The sequence below is a fragment of the Sturnus vulgaris genome, chromosome 3, assembly GCF_052056855.1.
Source record: "Sturnus vulgaris isolate bStuVul1 chromosome 3, bStuVul1.hap1, whole genome shotgun sequence".
In the NCBI taxonomy this organism is placed as follows: Eukaryota; Metazoa; Chordata; class Aves; order Passeriformes; family Sturnidae; genus Sturnus; species Sturnus vulgaris.
The window spans coordinates 100,678,919-100,693,349 of record NC_142245.1 but is presented as its reverse complement, the minus strand read 5'-3'; the positions used below and the strand labels follow the sequence as shown (position 1 = coordinate 100,693,349).

Below are 14,431 nucleotides of genomic sequence, written 5' to 3'. Positions count from 1 at the left end.
GTACCAGGGTGGGCTCAGAAGCTGGCTGTGAATTATGTATGACAGAATACCCTGTGGCCCCAGCAATGGCTTCACCATGGCAGAAGACAGTTCTTTACATGAGAGAGATGCAGTGTATGGGCTGAGCACTACAGTGCTGTGCCAGCAGGACTGGCCATTGCCTCCCCACTTGCTGGCTGCACACACAGGATCTGTCACTTCCATGGCTCGCTTTCCATTGATCCCACAGAACAGATGGACCTCTGCTTTTCAAGCTGATGTTCATTAGCTTGCAAAGCTCTTCCCTTTCTTTCTGACTCTCAGAGAATTTTGACATTGTCTCTTTTGAGAGCAAGATGAAGAGTGTGTTAAAATACAAAGTGTTTAAACTCTGCTATTCCATCGTATATTGCCTACAGAATCCATGAATCCATTACAATGCTGAAGTCAAATCTTCTTATTTGGCTCACTTCTGGTGGGTGCTGAGCTCTGTAAGAGGATGATGATACTCAAACACCGTGATGTATCATGCATATGAAAGCACTGACTTTTAATTTTTTTTTTCAATATATATCTCAAATCTGTAACTGTGAGGGATCAGAAAAGGCTCAGACACAAAACTGATGCTGTAATGTCAGAGTTATGTGCTTCACCTCATGGCATGTGAGGTTTTGAACTGATTTTAACCATACTGGACTACTAAGCCCAAAAAAGGCAAATCAGAAAACAGATCCATAAGCATTTCTGGAGCTAATCTGCAAAGCAAGCTTTCCAGTCACTTCACAAGAATTTTGGTTACCGTATCTCCTGTAGTTTAGCCACTGGAAGGAGTTATTTTAATTTGTTGCTCTGGCTCAAAAGGATGCAACATCACATTTGTAGCACTGAGTTGCAAGAAACTGTATTCAAATGCCTAGAAAATGTGTAATAAGACAAAACACGTGTCCTGGAAACACTGTTTTCTCTAAGGGTCTTTGTTGGATGTCAGGGACAATTTGAAAGTTTTCTTTTCTCTGTGTCAATGAACTGAAAGGGAATAAAGAGCTGCTGCCCCAAGAGAGCTGGAGGTAGCTCCATGAGATTCCCACATGCACATATCCTGCATCCCACAGCCCACACAGTACCTCCACCTCACACGGGCCCATATCTCAGCGCACCCTATCTGGAATTTACTCTCTGCAATCCTTGGTAAGTCCCTGAATCTCCCTCTGAGTCACTTTTTCATCCATAAAGTGCAGGTACTATTTACCAGCCTCCATGAGCTATCACAGGGCTTAATTTCTTAAGAAGTGCAAAGACCCTGGGTAGACTCAGAGGGAAGGAAAGCAGAAGAGAAATGCCAGGCATTACCTGAGGTTTCCTCCAGCTGCTGTGGTGGTGGTGCCACTTCGTCTCTCTCCCACTGGGCAGCTCTCCCCACCTGGCCAAAGCTCAAGGAACCTGGGGCTTGGCTCCAGCTCCTCCCAAATTCAGGGGTTCATAAGAGCTAGGGCACCGTCATTCAGCAGGGTGAGGGCCCACCAGGGTGCTGCAGCTGTACTGCAAGATGTAGGAGACACAGACAGCTATGGGGAAGTCAGAGAGTCCTCCCCATCCCCTGTCCATCTGCAGCAGCAAGGGGCCTGCGTGGAGAGAAAGTGAGGAGGGGAAACATCAGGAAGATATGGCCACAGTCACCTACCAACAAATGCTTTTCCAGTGCCCTCTTCTGGAAAATATTTTTGGCCCAAGCAACTGTTTCATATAATGTAGTCTGAGGCTGATGGTGACTTGCCAAGAGCTGCAGGAGCATCCCCCAGTTCTTCACACCCAGAATCTGTTCTGCCCCTGTGACTGGTGGAGCTGTGCATCTTTTCATGCCCTTCAGAGCAGCTTGGCCAGACCCTCAGAGCACTAGCCAGGAAACAGGAAGCAAAGGACATGCCTCATTTTTTGTACCTGATATACCTGAAAGCTGCCCTTGACTGTCCTCTGGCACGGGGACCCAGGGGTCCTGAACTGGAGCACCTCCTGCAACATTATGCTCTTCAAAGCCAGACCTTGTCACCACCAGCTCTCAAGATCCTCCACAGACAAGAACTATGGAGGATGAAATATTTGGTAATCCCATCCTTTCGAGGAGCTGATAAAACATTGCTATTAAGCAGCTGCAAATGGCTAACGAATGCATCGGTTGGTCTGGTAATTGCAGCCTGTGTCTGTTTTTGTCACCTCTTTCCCTTGGAAAGAGCAGACCAGCCTTTGCTCCCCAGTTGCAGGTCCCGTTCTGTTTTGTCTCACATCAAGCAGTGCCAACCCACTGGCCCCTCCCTGCCCCCCTGTCCCAGCCAACTTCAGTCAACAAGGACACTGCTGGGGACAGCCACAGGCTCTTCTCCAGCCCTGGCCAGAGGGGAGAAGGTGAAGAGGGAACAGCTGGTACAGTTGTGTTCGAGTGCTGGGGCCAGGTGATGGCCAGTGTCCTTATCCAGACCAGTGGCTTTTGAGCCAGCTCAGTGAGCAGCTGGCTCCTGTGGTGGTGGCACAGCCCTTCCCTTCCCTCTCTGTCTGTTTTACCAGTGCTTAATTCCTACTCAAACTATTCTGTGATTCTGCAATCCCTGTTTGTCCACAGCAGAAGAAAAATTAAATTAATTATATCTGTTGCCCATAGAGCCAAATCTAGAGGCATGTGAACCCCATTATTTGCCGTATTAACTGGCAGGGGAGGTGGTGTGAAATTCCTCAGAGTTTTTGATGAGTTATCTCAGCAAAGACAATGCTTGTGCAGCTGCCCCAGCCCTGCTGCACTGGAATTGCTGTCGAGGGCAGGTAGTGTCCTGAGGATCAACTCATGTAGGTGCTACACACTGGGATGGCTTTCCCCACTCCTTGCTGTTATTTAGAAAACCTTCTGTAATTTGTGCATGGATGTTTGATGACATACACACACACGCACCAAGTATATATATATTTAAAATATTTTAGGATCTTTTGTTCCTTCTTTCATTAAATTATTTTAGCCAAAACCAGCACCTCTGTCCCCTTTCTCTTGTATGTGTCCCGATGCACCTTTTGTTTATTATCTGCTTGATCATAGTGTTTCCCTTTATTTCAATCCTTCAAGGGATTCTTTTGCAGCCCCAGCCTGATGCCCTCCACCTCCAATGCCACTCAAGAAGGCAGGGATTGTGGGATGAGCAAGGACATCCCATTGATCTGCTTCTGCCTGAAATACAGCGGGTTTTCCACCTGAGATTAGTGAGAGAGGTGGGAGGATGGAACCTCTGAGGCCAGTGAGCACAATCTTTTGCTTTGGGTATTTCCACAAGAGCATCCCACACCCCATAGCAGCCTGCAATTCCTATCACTTTGTCCCATGTAGGATAGAGGGTTTTCTCCACCTTGCAATGCTCACTCGCCAGCTCTGCAGGAGGGTAGGGGCTGTCCAGATGTCTACTTTCAGAAAGGCATTAAAATAGCCTTCGGTGACTTGGAGATGGGGAGCTGGAGCACCTTGACCTGTGTCCTGCAGCATGGGCTGTAGAAAGGTTCCTTGCCTCTCTTGTAAATGCTTCAGAGGCATTTTTAGGCTTTGAAAAATTCTTTTGTAGCATGGCAAGTGCAGCTTCATCCTTCATAATTGTGGTCAATGTTACGAGAAGTGTTTTGGATAACACCCTCGGTGGTCAGGGATGTAGGCAGGGGCAACAGCCAGTGCCGAGCACAGGGGCTGCGAGAGCCGCGCAAACTCCGGCCTCCTGCAGCGCCGCTTTTCCACGCTGCGGTATCGAACCGGGAGTATCGACCCGGGGGTCCCGAACTGGTGGCGGGCACGGCGCGGGCCATGCACCTGCTGGCAGCCGGCAAGGCTGGGGTCGCACACAGCACCCCGCAGGTGGAGCCTGTCCCGGGTGGCCCCACAGAGGAAGGGACCCCGGGAGGGACAGAGCCCGCGCAGAGGCTCGGCAGGGGCCGGGCTGGGCCGGGCCGGGCCGGGCCGGGCGGGGCCGGGGGGCGCACGGCGCCGTGCGCATGTTCGGCCGTGCGTCACAATAGCGGCGGTGGGAGCGCGCCCGGTCCCAGCCGATCGCGGCTGGTTTGAGCTGGTGCGTTGCCACAGCGACGCCGCGGCGCTATAAATAGGAGCGCGGCGGCGGTGGCGAAGCTTTGTCAGCCGCGGCGCCCCGCTCGCTCCGCCAGCCCCGCTCCTCCTCAGCCGGTCCGGCGCTCCCGCCCGGCTCCGCGCACCGCGCCCGGCTCGCAGGAGGAGGGGGAGGCGGCTCGGAGCGAGGGGATCGGCTGCCGCGGGGGCTTGACAGCAGCTCCGCCAGCGCTGCCCGAGGTGAGGTGAGGTGAGGCGGGTGGCACGGTGTGCCGGGATGTAGCGGGATGTGCCGGGCTGTGCCGGGGAGCGGAGCGGGCGGGCGGGCGGCGGGGCCGCGGCGGAAGCGGCCGGCGCGGAGCCACGTGTCTGCGGGGCCGCTGCCAAGCAGCGCGGCCCGGGCTGGGCGCCGGTGCTGCCGCCGGGCACGGGGAATCCCCGACCCCGGCAGGGAGGCGGGAGGCTCCAGGCGGCTGTAAGCGGGCCAGACCGGCTCCCCGGCTCGCCTGGGGAGTATTGGCGGCGCTTTCCGGCAGCGGGGGAAGGGACGGCCCCGCCGTGGCCGCCGGGCTGTTTCCGGGGTGGGGAAAGGCAGGTGCGTGGCAGGAACAGGGCTTGGGGCGCCCGGGCTCGCCCTTGGGCCGAGCGGCGCCGGGGCGCGGGCGCTGCCCCCCTGCACAGCCGGCGGGCACTGGCCTGGGCCGGGACCGAATCAGAGTCGGGGTAGTTTGGGTTGGAAGGAACCTTAAACACCATCTAGTTCCAACTCTGCCTACGGCAGGGACACCTTCCGCTAGAACCGGCTGCTCAGAGCCCTGTCCAACCTGGCCTTGAATACCCCGAGGGATGGGGAGGGAGCCCCGGAGTCACGGGCGCCTCGGGCACCTTTTCTAGACGCAGCTTGGCTGTTTGAGTACGGAGCCTGCAGGCATGACTCAGCTCTGTCTAAATACAGCTGCTGAATAGGGAAATGTTCTGGAGAACAACTTCTAAATGGGCATAAATTGCCTTTCTTCTAGGGTGTTGCAGACACTTTACACACTGTCCAAATAGAAACATACTTTGGGAGGCTGCAGTTCGCACCTACATGGTCGTGCTCTGTCTATATGCTGTGTAATTACACTGTAGTTAAAATTGTGCAATGAGGTGGAGATAGAAAGCTTGCAAGAACTTTTTAACAAAATCTGTTGTGGCCAATAAAAGTAATTTCCCTTTTACATGTTAAGAGGAAAAGTGCTTTTCATGCAGTGCTCTGCCGAGGGGAGGTTAAACTAAATTCTTGATGGTGTTCACTTCTCTTAACCACAGCTGAAGTTCCTGAACTGCTTTCTGCAAAGCTGCAAGTCTATGATGAGATGCAACTTCTCCTTAGTAGCAAGCAACTTCCTGAGAAGTGTTTAATTTGCTGTTTCTTATGGTCCTTTCAAAGAGGCTTTTAAGAGAAGACGTTAATCCAGCTTGTGGTAGAATTATCTCTGCGCACGTGAATGAGAGCAGAGGGAGAATGAGGTTCAATGGATTGTTGGGTTTATTAGAATCAAAGCTGCATCTAGTTTGAATCTCAAATTTGATTTGTCTTTGATAAGTGAGAAAAGATCAAAAGATGTCAAGTGATTCTTGTTGCCATATGTTTCTAAAGGTTGAAATGAAGTATAATTGCTGATGTTTCAGAGTAATTCAGTGAATTTTGTTATACACATATATATGAATGAATGATTCTGTTGGTTTTAGAACCTTGCTAATCTGTAACAGCTATAAAACATCCTTTATCAATTGATTTATAGACAGACTTTTTGAAAATAGAGGAGACAGTAACATAAGTTAAAATTAGTGAATAATTCAGAGTTTGCATAATTTTCAGTCCTAGTCTGCATGACTCGTTTGAGTGTAAAAATTACTGAGAGAAGGTAGAGGGCTGAACCCCGTTACATGAAACCGTATCTTCCCTATGAGTGACTTGCAATGCTGAGGTCTTTGAAAGGTAGCATGCACTCTGCTTAACAGCTTGGTGGAGAATGCTGTCAGGTAGATTTCTGCTTTTGCTCTTTAGTTCTAGTTCTCAAGGGACTTTCTACTTGGCTGGTAGATTTCTGTTAGCAGTGAAGGTTTGTAATGGACTGCTGTAAAATCCTGTTCTAAAGTACTAATTGGGATCACTGTTAAGACTTTGTCTGCAGGTCAGAGTTACGAACCAGTCTCAAAGTGTCTATCTGCCACTCGTGACAGCTGAGGTTTTCATGTACCTTGGAGGTCATGAGTAGAACAGGGAACCTAACCAGGAACAAAGCAACTTCAAGGAAAGCCCTGTTCTCATGTCTGCTTTATGCGTAGTCTGAACTGTATTGAGAATCCAGATATTTACCTGGCTTGGACCTAATGAGAGTTTTTACTACTCAGAAGTCAGTAACAGTCTTGGATTCTGTTGGCAATAACAAGTAAACTCTTTCTTCTGAAAGTGGTGAGCTAAAATAGTGCTTATGAGTTGTTAAAAAAAAAAAGGCTGTAAGTAGACACTGGCCATAATACTAATAGCTCTGATGTGGAGGTGAAGGAAAAGATAGCAGAAACTTCCAGGGAGACTGATAATACCATGACAATATTTATTTGATTATTTTTTTTCCTTGAGTAGATTCAGAACATCACAGAGTTGTTGGACAGAGGAGAACTTGCCTTCCAGCTAGCAAGATTATTTTGGCCTGCCTCCTTGGTTCTGATTACATATCTTCTGTCATTATGCAAATGTCTAATCTATTCATCTGTTAGTGATCACTGTAGGAGCTGTATAACTGTAAATGATATGAGCACAGAGTAGTGGTCACATAATGACTATATGAATCTAAGTGAAGTATTGAATGTAAACTATGAATTTAAATTAAGTAATAAACAGTTTTTATTTTTCAGCAGTTCATATCCAAGTCCTTTCACATAAATCTGAAATCTTGGAAGTCATGAGCAACTTCAGCAAAGAAGAATTTGAGTTGACCTTCCTTGATGAAGGCTTTACTGCCAAGGATATCCTTGACCAAAAAATAAATGAAGTGTCATCTTCTGTAAGTATGATGAGAAAACCACTACATTTCACGATATGCTGCAAACTTATAAACTAATAGAACAGGTTGTCCTTGCAAATGATCTGCAAGACAGCCCCCTCAACTGCTGACCTCTAGGCTTATCCTGTTATCTGCCGTTTGTAACGTTAAGATGTGTGTTTGCTCTAGGATGATAAAGATGCCTTCTATGTTGCTGACCTCGGGGACATTGTGAAGAAGCACATGCGGTGGCATAAGGCCCTTCCTCGGGTGACCCCCTTCTATGCTGTAAAGTGTAATGACAGCAGAGCTGTTGTGAAGACACTTGCTGTTCTTGGGGCAGGATTTGATTGTGCCAGTAAGGTGAGATCTCAGCTGTCTTCTGATTTGTGACGTTAGTATCTGTTCACAAAACACGTTTGTATAAAATTACGCATAACCGAGTGATGTTGCTTTTGTTGTTCTGATTACATTAATCATCCATCTAGAAATATCTTCTATAAGTGTAATCTGTTCTTTCTTCAGACGGAAATACAGCTGGTACAGAGCATTGGTGTGCCTCCTGAGCGAATAATATATGCAAATCCCTGCAAACAAATATCTCAAATCAAACATGCTGCCAGCAGTGGTGTGAAGATGATGACATTTGATAGTGAAGTAGAGCTAATGAAAGTTGCAAGGGCCCATCCAAAAGCCAAGTAAGTAATGCTAATTGTTCTATAATTCTTCCTTGGGTTACCAAGATACAGAAATATCTGCTTTATCTGAAACTTGTTTTTCATTAGTTTAAGATAGTCTACCAAACTTTGAAGTAATAAACGTACATTTAGCCAGTAAACTCTACAAGAATAGATTTCACTGGTACTTTAGGAAGAGATATGTAGAGCAGCTGGTATCTTTAAGCTCAGTCTCATTCTGAGATCATACCTGCCCGAAGATATCTGTTGTACTGAAACTTAACTCCTCATTTTTTCCTGTTTCTAGGTTAGTCTTGCGCATTACCACTGATGACTCCAAAGCAGTCTGTCGTCTGAGTGTTAAATTTGGAGCTACACTTAAGACTAGCAGGCTTCTTCTGGAGCGTGCAAAAGAGCTTGACCTTGCCATTGTTGGAGTTAGGTGAGCTGACAGTACACAAAAACACAGTTATATTAAATAAGTTTTCTTTAATGGTCAATCTGACTACAGAGATGCCTTTGCATGTGATGACATGAGTTTATATAAAACTTCTTGACTAATTAGCCAAATAGCAACTGATATTTTGTATCTTTTTGTAGTTTCCATGTTGGAAGTGGATGTACAGACCCAGAGACCTTTGTTCAAGCCATTTCTGATGCCCGCTGTGTGTTTGATATGGGAGTAAGTCTAGTTCTACTTTCTCTGGAACTACTGCTCAACTGTTGTCACAAAACTGAATGAAGTCTGCAACTGTTATGGGGTTAAAATCTGGCTAAGTCACTGACTTCATATTGTTGGAATTTTTTAGGTCCTGGTAGCTTACTTTGACCAGCTTGGTAAAATTCATCCACAGATGCACTAAAATTAGCAGTTCAAACTCAAAAACTGTTGCGTGAACATGTGTTAGCTCTGCTTCTAGTGTTAATGAAACTTCTTCATGTTACTTTTTAAGCTAAAATGATACGTTATAAACTTTTCTTGACAGTGTTGCTGTTAATGTCTTTTAGGCTGAACTTGGCTTCAATATGTATCTGCTTGATATTGGTGGTGGCTTCCCTGGCTCTGAAGATGTCAAGCTTAAATTTGAAGAGGTATAGTTTTGCTAAGAAGTTCTCAGGTTGTGGAGTCTGCTTGAGTGTTGATCTGGATTAAATAAGATCTTGCTTTTTATGTTTGTATGCAGACATGTTTGCAAAAATGTCTACTTGGTCAGAAATGTAATTAAGAGGAAAAGAGGAAATATTGTGAAAACGAAAAATTAGATGAGCTCATTAGATACATAGCTAAATGACTGCACAAGTATGCAGAAGTCTCAAAAAAGTAAAGCCAGTTTTAACTACAGGCTTGATTCTTGCTGGCATAGACTTCTTCCATTTGGTGCTGTACTTCAGACTAAATAGTTTGGCACTGCTCCCAAACAGGGTGAAAGGATAGTCCTGAACCCATACTGTCCTTAGGGGTGGCAGCATACGAGGTCAGTATTTGATTTGATTTGATTTAGGGCTAGCTTTGGGATAATTTTTAAGTTGTTCAGTGTTTTCCAGTCTGCTTTACCTCAGCAACAGCTCTGATTTCAGAAACAACAAGGAGGCTGACTATTGATAGAACTTCCACTTAAAGTAGTGTTGTCAGAGCACCTTGCCTTCTAACACAAGGGGGTGTTAAACATTACATATTAACAAGGATAGAGTAAGTTACATAAAAAGAGTTTTCTTGTAATAGTGCAAGCTAACATTGTAGCACTTCTGGTACCTCCTAGTGAAGTCTGGCTTCTCATAGTGCAGTATGGGCATACATGAGGCATCAAAAGCAAATTATGTCATTGGGTTCCATGGCATGATAGAGATGCAGTTGAAGGCAACTGAATTTCAAGTGTGGCAGTAAAGCCCTCTGTATGCTTATGATCCCATGAGATGACTGTGGAATAGTGCATAAGTAGCAGCACTACAAGTGGACTACAAATCAAATTTGAAGTGTGGGGACTTGCAGGGCATTAATGATGGTTTAATGAGCCTAGGAGGGGTGCTTTTCTTCAGCCTCATGCATGACCTGTTTTGTTACTTAAAATTTAGCTGCAAGTGATATCTGCTTTTGTTGCTTTGTATAAATTTAATTGCAAACAAGATTTTTAATAAGTAAAAGCAAAAGCAGTCAATAGAAGTTACAGTAGATGTTAATAGATGTTACACGTTTCACTAGTATATAATTTTGAATTTCAGGGTCTTATTTCATCTCAGACTTCTGAAGTAGCACAGGAGTAGCTGCTGAAATTTTAATACTGGCATCTGGTTTTTCCCTAGATCACAAATGTAATCAACCCAGCACTGGATAAATACTTCCCTTCAGATTCTGGAATAAATATTATTGCAGAGCCAGGAAGATACTATGTTGCATCAGCATTCACGCTGGCAGTCAACATCATTGCAAAGAAAATTGTGTTAAAGGAGCAAACAGGATCTGATGGTATGTAAATAGAGACCTAGTCTTAGATCCAGCTGAGTGTTTCTTTCCATGACTTTTTCTCACTGGTGTCTCAACTTCTTACAGACGAAGATGATGCAAATGACAAAACTCTTATGTACTATGTGAATGATGGGGTCTATGGATCATTCAACTGCATCTTGTATGATCATGCACATGTTAAGCCGGTCCTGCAAAAGGTATGCCTGTTAAAAAGTATCACATACTTGTCACATATCATGGATGTAGGAGAATCCTTGTCACATCAGTCACTTCTCAGTTCACTGCTCCCTTCATGTTGCCATACTTTGGCATTTAACTTGTGAAACATGCAGTGGAATTAACTCAAATTCAGAGGTAGAGAAGAACTTGCAAGCAGCTCTTCCTTTTCTTCAGAGGTGGAATGTTACAGTAACTATGATATTACTTCTGGAAGCTCTGTTTTAATAGGCTAATAATTAAACTCCACTCTTTCCTTTAGCGGCCTAAGCCAGATGACAGCTGCTACTCCTGCAGCATTTGGGGACCGACCTGTGATGGCTTAGATCGGATTGTTGAGCGGTTTAACATGCCAGAGCTGCAAGTTGGTGACTGGATCCTGTTTGAAAACATGGGTGCCTATACTGTTGCAGCAGCTTCTACTTTCAATGGATTCCAGAGGCCAACAATACACTATGTGATGTCAAGACCAGCATGGTTAGTAACTAAATATCTCGATCCATCAGTAGTTCTGAGATCACTGTAAAAAATAGCTCATACTGTGGCTACCCCTTAACAAGCAAGGGTAGTTTTGGTGCCACAGCTCTTGTAAAACCTCCTGGTGTGGAGGAAGACACTGCCTCTGAAGGTCTTTGATGTGTGCTTAGAAAAATGCTGATGCCACTAATTACTCTTCTCTGTTGTAAACACTTACAGTAGAGATGCTTTTAAAGGGGTAATGTTAGGCGACTTCATTAATCTGGATTCTAGCTGGTATTTTCACCGTTGCACAACATACAGAATTATTATGAATTCTTTACATTCGGCTTCTGTGACTAGTAATTAGAGACCAGTCAATAACAGTTACAATATGTTGTCTTCTAAATTAGAACAGCAGTTTAAAGTAACCTGGGTGCTCTGCAGTGCAACACAGGTTAATGGATTGCACCTTTCTATGAAAGTGGGGTTTCCTGTAGGAGGAAGCCCTTACCTCTCTACTGGTATCTGCCTGCCGACCTGGCAGAGGGCTTTTGGGCAGACATGTTACCCTAAAGCATGATTAACTCTGCTATTGGGTTGTTTTCAAATATATTGAAAATCTTTTTATGCTCAGGGGAATTCCTGACATAAAAGCAAGAGGAAGCTTCCTCTATTCTTCTATTAACCCTGCTGGCATAAGCAGGGCTTGTATTGTTTCTTTCCCTTAGTGACATCTCTGGTCAATTGAAGCACTTTTCAAAACACATGAAGCTTTCTTAGACTTAACACTCCAAAACTGTGTCTAATTGAACTAAAAATGGCTCTGCAGGAGAATAATTAGCTTTTTCACTGTATCACTAGGTTGTTGTTAAAATTTAATAATTGGTCTGAGGCATGCTGAGCTTAATTATGCAAACATAACTGTCATCCAAGGCCACAGCACAGCCATCTTTCAGCCCTATCTGTGTTTTCTGTTTGGACAAGAGAATGCTGTGCTAAAGGCTGGTCCTTAACTGCATCAGTGAGATTATGGTGCAGATCTTTCTAGATCGAGCAAAAGTCTTTTGGAATATCATCTGCATGTTGTAATGGTGTACAACTAAATTTGTGTCTAGAAACTGTGAAAGATAAAGGACAAGATGATTATATGTGTCTAAGTTAAAAGTAATATTACATGAGAAACCATGCAGTGACACAACTGTTTGCCTTGCATACCTAAGATAACTAGAACTGTAAGATGACACCAAGCTGAGTGCTGTTGTTGACACACCTGAGGGATGGGATGCCACCCAACACCTGAGGGACCTGGACAGGGTTGAGAAGAGGGGCTGTGGGACTGTCATGAGGTTTAACAACACCAAATGCAAGGTGCTACACCTGCATGGGGACAACCCCTGGTATGAATCCAGGCTTGGGGGATGAACAGAGCCAGAGCAGCCTGGCTGAGAAGGACTTGGGGGTGCTGTGGGTGAGAGGCTGAACATGTCCCAGCCATGTGCACTTGCAGCCCAGAAAGCCAAAAGTGCCCTGGGCTGCATCCAAAGCAGTGTGGGTAGCAGGTGAGGGAGGGGATTCTGCCCCTCTGCTCTGCCCTGGTGAAACCACATCTGCAGTGCTGCATTCAGCCCTGGTGTCCCCAGCACAGAAAGGAACATGGAGCTGTTGGAGCAAGTGTGAAGGCCACTAGGTTGATCAGAGGGATGGAACACCTCTGCTATGTGGAAAGACTGAGAGAACTGGATTTCTTCACCCTGGAGAAAGACTTGGGCTGACTTTATTGCAGCCTTCCCATATGTGAAGGGAACTTAGAGGAAAGATTGAGCAAGACTGTTTGCAAAAGCATATAGTGACAGGATAAGGGGTAATGGCTTTCAATTGAAAGAGATGTCCCATCCCTGGAAATGTTCAATGCCAGGCTGGATGTGTCTCTGAGCAACTTGGTCTAGTTGAAGATGTCCCTACCCCTGTCAAGGGAGGTTAGAACTAAAATTTCAAGATCTCTTTCCAACCTAAACCATTCTATGAATCTATGACTAAGTCTAAAAACTCAGTCAACTGTAGTTCTTCTGAGGTTGTGTTTTAATACAACTCTTGTCTGAGTATGGAAGGGGTTGCATGATTCTTACTGGTATGGTCAGCTCCTTTATATTCCTAGTCTGTTATCCATACTTTTTCTTGATTCAAGTTACCCAGTAATGCGAGGGTGTGTGATAAGTGACAGTCAAGGTTGTCGGGGATTTTCACATCTGAAATTCTGAAATATTGAGCACAAATTCAGTAAATCAGTATATCATGAGGTATACAGATATAGCTACAGCTGTATATATAGATGCATCTTTGCAGATCTAAATCCTGCACAGAAATGGTAAAATCAGCTTGGTATTGGCACTTACCCTAAAGCCTAGCCAGCCACAAGTGATCTACATGGATTCTGCTTTTATTATTTTTATTTTTCCCCCATGATAGTAATATCTGGATTGCAGGTGATGCATAGAGAGTTCATTTCATACTCACTGGCAGTTAAAAAAAATGTACCTCACATTTTTAGGTAGATTGCAGTGAAATAGTTTTTAACTCACTTTTTCTTTTTTTTCCCTTTCTTTCTTTCTAGGCAACTAATGCAGCAGATCAAGGAGCAAGGGTTCCTAGCTGAGGCGGAGGAGCAGGATGTTTCTAGTCTGCCAGTCTCTTGTGCCTGGGAAAGTGGAATTGAATATCCAGCAACTTGTGCTTCAGCTAGTATTAATGTATAGGTAATATTTAGTACCTAAGCGCAAGGTTAGTCATTGAATTTAGGGCATTTGGGGGACTGTTAACTTAATTCTTGGTAGAATTTCTAAGTGGTTTTTTTAACATTTAGGTTTGGCATAAATGCAAGAAAAATGACTAGGAGATGGGTCACAATTATCTGTGTTCCTATGGAAACTATTTGAATATTGTTTTATATGGATTTTTATTCACTTTTCATGTATGCTACTAAAGACTGACCCTCAACTGTCAAACAAGTATTTGTAGCTTGTGTATGGCAGAACGGGCTAAGCTTAGTGCTTTGTGACCTACCTGTTTTAAAATAAAGTATATTGAAATAACTGGTCCTGTGTTTCGTTAATCTGTAGAAAATTGTGTCATGGATGGCTCTTATGGCATATATGAGGACAGACTAGATGCTGCAAGCCCAGAACTTACTAATAATAAATGGGTCCTCCCCTACCCTTGCCCTCCCAACTGAAGGAAACCCTCAGTGGGTAGGGAAACCGAATTGTTTCTCTCATATGCGATTAGAAGAAGGCTGACTGTCAACAAATTGAATTCTTGTGAATTCACAATTGTTTTTCACTACTGAACATGTGTGTAACAAATTGCATATTGCAAGCTCAGTGCAGTGCTGGTTTTCTTCAAATTAGTCTACAAGTGCTGTGGCCAGCACTGATGGCTGTTAATAAACATATCTCATCATTAATGAGGGAATACAGCAGAGGCTCCACAACTGGCACACTGCTTGTTACATGTGTGAGAACTAAAA

At 44.8% G+C, this 14,431-nt stretch overlaps 1 protein-coding gene across 4 annotated transcripts; it reads left to right on the top strand.

Annotated features, from left to right (window-relative positions):
• Positions 1-3,993: 3,993 nt before the first annotated feature.
• ODC1 (ornithine decarboxylase 1) lies at positions 3,994-13,997 on the top strand. 4 transcript variants are annotated; one of them, XM_014894985.2, is made up of 11 exons: positions 3,994-4,303; positions 6,968-7,113; positions 7,282-7,455; positions 7,618-7,790; positions 8,077-8,211; positions 8,370-8,451; positions 8,778-8,861; positions 10,071-10,233; positions 10,318-10,430; positions 10,712-10,926; positions 13,520-13,997. In XM_014894985.2, exons 2-11 carry the CDS (start codon positions 7,012-7,014, stop codon positions 13,659-13,661), a joined length of 1,383 nt encoding a protein of 460 aa, XP_014750471.1. In that variant the 5' UTR covers positions 3,994-4,303; positions 6,968-7,011; the 3' UTR covers positions 13,662-13,997. The 4 variants fall into 4 exon arrangements, with proteins under 4 accessions (XP_014750471.1, XP_088018531.1, XP_088018532.1 ...); XM_088162405.1 differs by having other exon boundaries at positions 4,011-4,308; XM_088162406.1 differs by having other exon boundaries at positions 4,123-4,313.
• The last annotated feature ends 434 nt before the right edge of the window (positions 13,998-14,431 follow it).

Bases quoted from the DNA above. Each gene is read 5' to 3' on its own strand.
- ODC1 (XM_014894985.2), top strand. From the start codon at position 7,012: ATGAGCAACTTCAGCAAAGAAGAATTTGAGTTGACCTTCCTTGATGAA. The intron at 8,862-10,070 runs GTATAGTTTTGC...GTTTTTCCCTAG, and splicing joins TCAAGCTTAAATTTGAAGAG to ATCACAAATGTAATCAACCC. The intron at 10,431-10,711 runs GTATGCCTGTTA...TCTTTCCTTTAG, and splicing joins TTAAGCCGGTCCTGCAAAAG to CGGCCTAAGCCAGATGACAG.